Source organism: Colobus angolensis, unplaced genomic scaffold (genome assembly GCF_000951035.1).
Source record: "Colobus angolensis palliatus isolate OR3802 unplaced genomic scaffold, Cang.pa_1.0 Scaffold8, whole genome shotgun sequence".
Lineage (NCBI taxonomy): Eukaryota > Metazoa > Chordata > Mammalia > Primates > Cercopithecidae > Colobus > Colobus angolensis.
In genome coordinates, this window is record NW_012121820.1 from 17802670 (window position 1) to 17809722 (window position 7053).

General features: G+C 49.7%; 1 protein-coding gene across 3 annotated transcripts in view; it reads right to left on the reverse strand.

The window, feature by feature from the left end:
* The window catches only part of EPB41L1 (erythrocyte membrane protein band 4.1-like 1), a 138909-nt gene that overhangs the window by 103559 nt on the left and 28297 nt on the right, over positions 1-7053 (reverse strand). Inside the window, exon 2 of one of the 3 annotated variants that reach the window (XM_011929120.1) lies at positions 859-963. The exons of the other annotated variants lie outside the window; for them this stretch is intronic. Coding sequence (XP_011784510.1) covers positions 859-963 — 105 coding nt within the window. The remainder of the gene's footprint in view (positions 1-858; positions 964-7053) is intronic. 3 annotated transcript variants of the gene reach the window in all.

Here is a 7053-nt window from a genome sequence, read left to right on the forward strand (position 1 = left end):
TATATATATATTCCACTAACTAGAACTGCCTCTTTGTACATGCTTTGAAGAAAATCACAAGAAAACTGATAGACTCTGAAATACAGCTTCCAAATAAAATCCCCAGCTTTGTTACCACCAAAGGAGGCCAAGCTGCCACCCCTCCATAGGAAGTATGCACAGTGTCCCCACAGGAGGCCCTCCTCATCCCTAATGGAGGAGTCATCATTCAGAGATTTTAGAAAGATTTTCTACACAGAGAGTCAGATGAAAGAGAGGTTTCTCAGGGAGCTACTGAATTCCCAGAAAAGTCAAACTACAGGCATCAAAACCCACATGCACTGTCCATACTTTCAGCTTTATAATCTCGTCAGCCACCCCATTGAGAAAGCCTGCAGCCATCCAAAACAAGTTCCTTTCTCCCCCCTCCCTTCCTGGAGACCCATCAGGCCCCACACTCTGTCCATTCTCTGTCTCTACTCACTCTGGGATCTGTTCCCTCTTCTATACTTCCACGAGCCTGAGATGAAGTCCATCACTTCTCACCAGGCCACACCAACAGCCTACCATCCGTCTCCTGGTCTCCAGCCTTACCCTTCCAATTCATCCTCCCACTGCTAGAAATCGGATCACATCATTCTCAGCCTAATACCCTGCAGTGTCTTCATCGCTTTCCAGATAAAGTGTCAGCTCCTGGCCAGTATACACGGGCTGCAGGAGCTGGACCCACCTGCCACTCCACTTGCCTCCTTGCCATCCATAACACACAGAGGAAACTCCTGCCATTCCAAAGCACCCTCCTGTTTCATGCCTCTGTGCACTTGTGGTTGAATCTACCTTTCTGAATCCCCCACTGTTGCATGGAAGATAATAGCTCACCTTTACTGAGCGCTCAGTAGGTGCTAGGCTCTCTGCTAAGCCCTTTGCAGGTTCTACCTCATTGATCCTCCCCAAGAAAACTATGAGACAGGTATGAACAGCAGCCTGTTTACAGAAGAAGAAACAGAATCAGAGATTCGAATGAGCCTAGCAGAAGTCACACGGTTGATAAGGGGAGGGGCTCAAATAGAAATTCAAGCATCTGACTCTTAGGTCACCCCTAACCTCCACTCCTCAGAAACAGTGTAATGGCCACGTGGAATCAGAAAACACAGCATGCTCCTAACTGTGTCCCCTCCTTCTGGGCCTGTGGGAATAGCCTGCCTCAGAGAATGACACCAGAAAGGTTCCCAGCCTGTCTCTCTCTGGGTTTGTCCACCACCCTGCACTGCCACCACCATACAGCACAGCCCCTTGAGAATGCAAAGTGCCTGAGCCCACATCTCAAAAGTAGGGCTTTATAGTTACATTAATGGCCCAGCAATGACTTCCAGTTACTGTCTTTCAGGAAGTCTAAACTCTTTGGCCGAGCATCAGGGACCCCCAAGATCTGGCATGAGTGCATCACTTTCCAACTTTAATTGCCCACTGCATCCCCTACCCACCATGTATGCAATCTATCGGTGGGTATTTATTATCTCTGCCATGTCAGTTTTCACTAAAAGCTGCCATTTATGAGCACCTCCTAAGAGCCATACCCTATGCCAGGCACTCAACCAGCACTCTCTCATTTCCTTACAACTCATTCATTCATTCATTCATCCATCCAACAAATACTTATTGAATACCTACTGTGCACCATGCCATGTGGAATCCAGAGTGAACATGACATTAAAAGAAAAAGACAAATAGCTACAAATTGTGATAAGCATTATGAAGGAATCAAGAGGTGGCGAAAAAAGCAGTGCAGGGGATGGGAGGACTAAATTAAACTGAGATGTAAAGGATAAGAAAGAGCCAAGGCGGCAAAGAGCCAGGAAAAGAATTCTAAGCAGAGGGAACCTAAGCATGTGTAAAGGTCTTGAGGCTGGAATGAATTTGCCAAATGAATAAAGAGAAGACTCCTGTGGCTGACGGAAATTACCAATAGAATCATTTCCAATGACCAATAGAGACCAGTAGAGGTAGATGTCTGGAAGGTGAAGCAGGGACCGGCTCACTCAGGGCTCTGTACACTATGGTAAGGAGTTTAGATTTTATTCTAAGGGCAGAGGAAAGGCACTGAGTGACATGGTCAGATTTGTGTTTTTGTTGGTGGCCGGCGCCTGTAGTCCCAGCTACTCGGGAGGCTGAGGCAGGAGAATGGCGTGAACCCAGGAGGCGGAGCTTGCAGTGAGCTGAGATCCGGCCACTGTACTCTAGCCTGGGTGACAGCAAGACTCCGTTTCAAAAAAAAAAAAAAAAGATTTGTGTTTTTGTTTTTGTCTGTTTGTTTTGAGACGGAGTCTTGCTCTGTCGCCTAGGCTGGAGTGCAGTGGCGTGATCTCGGCTCACTGCAAGCTCCACATCCCGGGTTCCATTCTCCTGCCTCAGCCTCCTAAAATGTTGGGATTACAGGCGTGAGCCACTGCACCCAGTCAAATTTGTATTTTGCAAAGTTCACTCTGGCTGCCACTTGAAAAGGAGACTTGGGAATGTAGATGATGTATGTATTATATGCAAAGTAATTGGCATAGCACTGGCACATAGGTGCTCAGTGAATGTTAATTCCCTTTTTCTTCTCTCTCTATCTCCCATCTCAGACTGGGAATGTCCTCTTCATCTAACCCTCATTCCTTCTTCTGATCTATACATTGTCAGAACTTAAATTTTCTGCCCAGGTGCAGTGGCTCACTCCTGTAATCCCAGTACTTTGGGAGGCCAAGTTGGTGGATTACCTGAGGTCTTTGATCACCTGAGGCCAGGCGTTGAAGAACAGCCTGGCCAACATGGCGAAACCCTGTCTCTACTAAAAATACAAAAATTAGCCAGGCATGGTGGTGGTTGCCTCTAATACTAGCTACTTGGGAAGCTGAGGCAGAAGAATCGCTTGAACCCGGGAGGTGGAGGTTGCAGTGAGCCGAGACTGCGCCACTGCAATCTAGCCTGGGCAACAGAGCGAGATTCTGTCTCAAAAACAAACAAACAAACAAACAAAAAAAGCAACAGAACTTAAATTTTCTGAGGACATGTGATCTGGAAGACATGTGTCTTCCTGGTTAGATAGGGAAACTGAGGTCCAGCGAGAATACACAATTTTCCCAGTGTCACAGAGGGGGCCTGTAGCAGCGGTGGAACTTTCCTGCCTTCCCTTCTTCCCCCGAACCCTGGGCTGATATGAAGGTCGGGAGGAATGAGAGGCAGCAAGTGTGAGGGCCTTTCCTCTGTGTTCTTGTTCTCTACTTCTGCCCCTCCCCCCAATCACAGAGCCGTCCAGAAAGCCTGGTTCCCAGTCAATTATGGTCTCAGGGTAAGTGGAGCGTGGGAGGGCGCCTAGAGAAAGCCCCATCTTTAGGTATCCTCTCTCCTTCTGCTTGAACCAGATAACGGCAGGCCAAACTATAGAAAGAAAACTTTCCCATGGAGACTGGATGCTTGCTAGGATGTTGCTGATCCTATCGACATCCCCAGGAAGCGAGCAAGGGTCGAGGCACTCATTTTACCAAGCCAGAACCTGCGGCAGTCAGTGCTCTATCATTTGTTCAGGGATGGAGAGAAAATGGCAGAGCCCCAACTAGAATCATACAACGTGGCTGTCTGAGGATCACTGAGCCCAAAGCCCCATTGTACAGGTGCTGAAACTGAGGTCCAAGAAGGGAAAGGGGCTGGCCGAGGGCCACATACCAAGTAAGTAGTGGAACCAGGACTAGAAGTCTGCGTGGCTTCTGCCTTCCAGCTTGCCAGGAAGCCTCCCTTGAGAAAGGTAGAAAAGGCAGCAGAAGTGAGGCTGGGATTTGGGATACCATGGGGGGAAGGACAGGGCAGCACTGCCTCCTCAGCCATGCCCCACCCCAGCTCCCAGCCCTCACACTGCTCATGGGTGTGGCTAAACCTGCCAAACCAGTCTCTGTGCCAGAGCTGAGCAGCAGAGCCCAGAGCTTCAGGGTTGTGGGTGAGGCTGTAGACACCAAGAACCAGGAAGGACACAGAGAGGCTCTTCCAGGGCCTGCTAGCCTAGGCCACATGGCCACGGCCAGGAGAAAGGATGGGCACTCACAGCTGAGCAGCTCCACCACCAGGGACAGTGCACAGCAGGACTCACCAGGCCTCCTGTCCCCATTTGGCACAAAGGCTCGCCCTCTGCATTGCCCCCTCCTCTGGACACTCAACCTATAGGCTGTTTGAATCAATTGGGCAAGAGACCCAGGAACTTATCTGAGACACATGACAGGAGGCAGGGAAACATGACAAATGACATGGAGACACTTCTCCCCCACCAACCATAAGCATCAGGATAAAATGTGGCCACTCTCCACCTGGCCAGGTGCACACAGGCTCTATCCTTTGCCCTCCCCTACTCCATGAGCAAGGCCCAGGAATGGCGGAGCACACGACGCACTTGTGCAGGGAGGGGTCAGTAGATCTGGGTTCCAGCATAGTTTGGTGACACTTGGCAAAGTCCTGGGGAAAGCTGCTCTTCTAGGGCTTTGGTTTCACCACCCTTCCTGAGGCAGGACTAGGTTAACTGCATAGTTTCAGGGGCCTTGAAGGTCTGCTCTCACTCCATCCCCACTCTAGCCTTCCCCACTTCCTGCCCAAAGGTAAGTATAAGAGGTTAAACCCACCAGTGCGTGGGGTCCCTGCTGGACAGGTCTGGCTTCTGTGTCAGGGGCTGTGTTGCTAGAACCTGTTCCGTCAGCTCTGAGAAGCCAGCAGGAGACCCCACAGGCTAGAGTGTGGGGAAGCTGATGAGCTACCCAGTCCAGAGGTCACTTCCAGGGCCTGTGAGACCCAGGAGCCAACTGCCAGGCAGGAAGGGACCTTGGAATCAGCCTGGGCTCCTGTGAGCACATGACACATTGACCAGGCAAATGCCCTACAAATGCCAGGGATTGTTCTCTTATTCTAGCCAATCCCCTCCTTTGGTAGATGGGGAGGAAGAGGACCAGAGAGAGGCAAGGACCAGCCTAAGGTCACCCCGAATGGCAACAGACGAGGCAGCATCACAGCCCAAGCCTGACCCCCAGCACAAGGGCCCCCAGCACATGTTACCTCCCCCAACAGAGGTATTTTTCCAAATTCGAAATCATGCATCCCATGGAGGAACCAAGAGACATCTTTGTCACTACCTCTTGGGAAATGCCAGAGAATGGTATGAAGTTCTGCTTTCAGGCTGCTATAACAAAACACCATCAACTGGGTGGCTCATAAACAACAAAAATTTGTTTCTCACATTTTTGTGAGAAGTCAAAGATCAGGGTGCCAGCAGATTCCACGTCTACAGAGGGCTGCTTTCTGGTTCAGAAATGGCTCCTTCTAGCTTGTCATCGTATGGTAGAAGGGAAATCTAGCTCTCTGAGATCACTCTTTTTTTTTTCCATGTCAGACAGGTAATGCGTTGATGTTGTAACAAGGTTTGAAGGTGGCACATTTCACACACGTGCGTGAATACCCAATCATCATGCTCATGAACTACCAAAGGCTCTGGGATCTTTTATAGGGACATTAATCCCATTCATGAAAGTGGAGCCCTCATGACCTCATCACCTCCCAAAGGCCCCACCTCCTAATACCATTATCTTGGTGGTTAGGATCTCAACAAATAAATTATAGGGGGACACAAACATCCAGACCACAGCATGTGTTTACCTGCCACGGTGGCCTCTGTATCCCAGTACACAGGACAAATTGGAGTTTTTAATAACAATGTGCTGACTAAATCAGGACTCAATGGAGGAGCAGCTGGAGGCAGAATCCATTTCTAGGCCCAAGCACTGGGGTGGTGGGTAGGAGAAAGAGAAACAGATGAGAAAGAAAATATGAATCTGGCTGTCCAGGGCTCAGGCTCCAGCCAGGCTACATCGAACAGACAGGGACACAGTCGGCCTAGAGCTTCAGAAATCCTAGATTCAAAAGCAAAAGGCAGATTGCCCATCACACTGAATGTATGGACTTCAAGGCCTGTGTGTGCTTCTGTGGCTTGCCAAGTTCACCGGACCAGTCCTTCTTTGCTCACTCAGTCTTCAGCTGGACTGACTGTCCTTTTCCTCCTGTGTGCTCTACAGTCCAGTGGATAAGACTCAGCACAGCCTCTGGTTTTGAATCCCACCTTCACCAACACTTAGGCAACTTATGACACCTTTCTGTGCTTCAGTTTCCTGATCTGCCAACTAGGGACTATACTATAACCTATTTCTTAGGATGAGGATTAAATGATTTTAAGTGACACAGAAATGAATCACTTATAACCATGCCTGGCTTAGAGTAGGGGCTTGGTAAATGGTAATCTGTTTTAATGGTTATTAGCGCTTAGTGATAATGTTACCGACAGTTTCTAGCTGTGATCAGTTGAAGGCCAGAACAGTAATGTCAGGGGCGGACTCAAACTGAGGAGGGCTACTTGGAGTGATGAAGCAAGGACTAGCTTGGTCTGCGAGAGAGGACCCCTGGGCTCAAGTTCACCTCTATCAGGCTCACCGTGTGACCAGTGCAGAGGGTACAGAGAAGGAGGGCGGGCAGGGAGAGTGGTATTAAAGAATGGGCTGAAATGGGCTTGCCCTGGATGGAGGGCAGAGGGAAATCTAGCATTGTTCCTCGCCTGCTTAAAATTCATCAGTGACTCCTCCTGCTCTTCTGAATCAAAGCCAGCCCTAATCTCATCACAGGATTCAAGGGCACCCTGGACTGACATGAAGACATCCTACCCTGCCCACCCTTCCCTTCCCTTCCCTGCCCACCTTTCCCTCCCCTCCCCTCCCCTCTTCTCCCCTCCCCTTCCCTCCCCTTCCCTTCCTTCTTTGAATTAGAGTCTCGCTCTGTCACCAGGCTGGAGTGCAGTGGCAAGTTTTCGGCTCATCACAGCCTCTGACTCCTTGGTTCAACTGATTCTTCTGCCTCAGCCTCCCAAGTAGCTGGGATTACAGGCACAGGCCACCACACCCAGTTAATTTTTCTATTCTATTTTAATAGAGAAGGGGTTTCACCATGTTAGCCAGGATGGTCTCGATCTCCTGACCTTGTGATCTGTCCACCTCGGCCTCCCGAAGTGCTGGGATT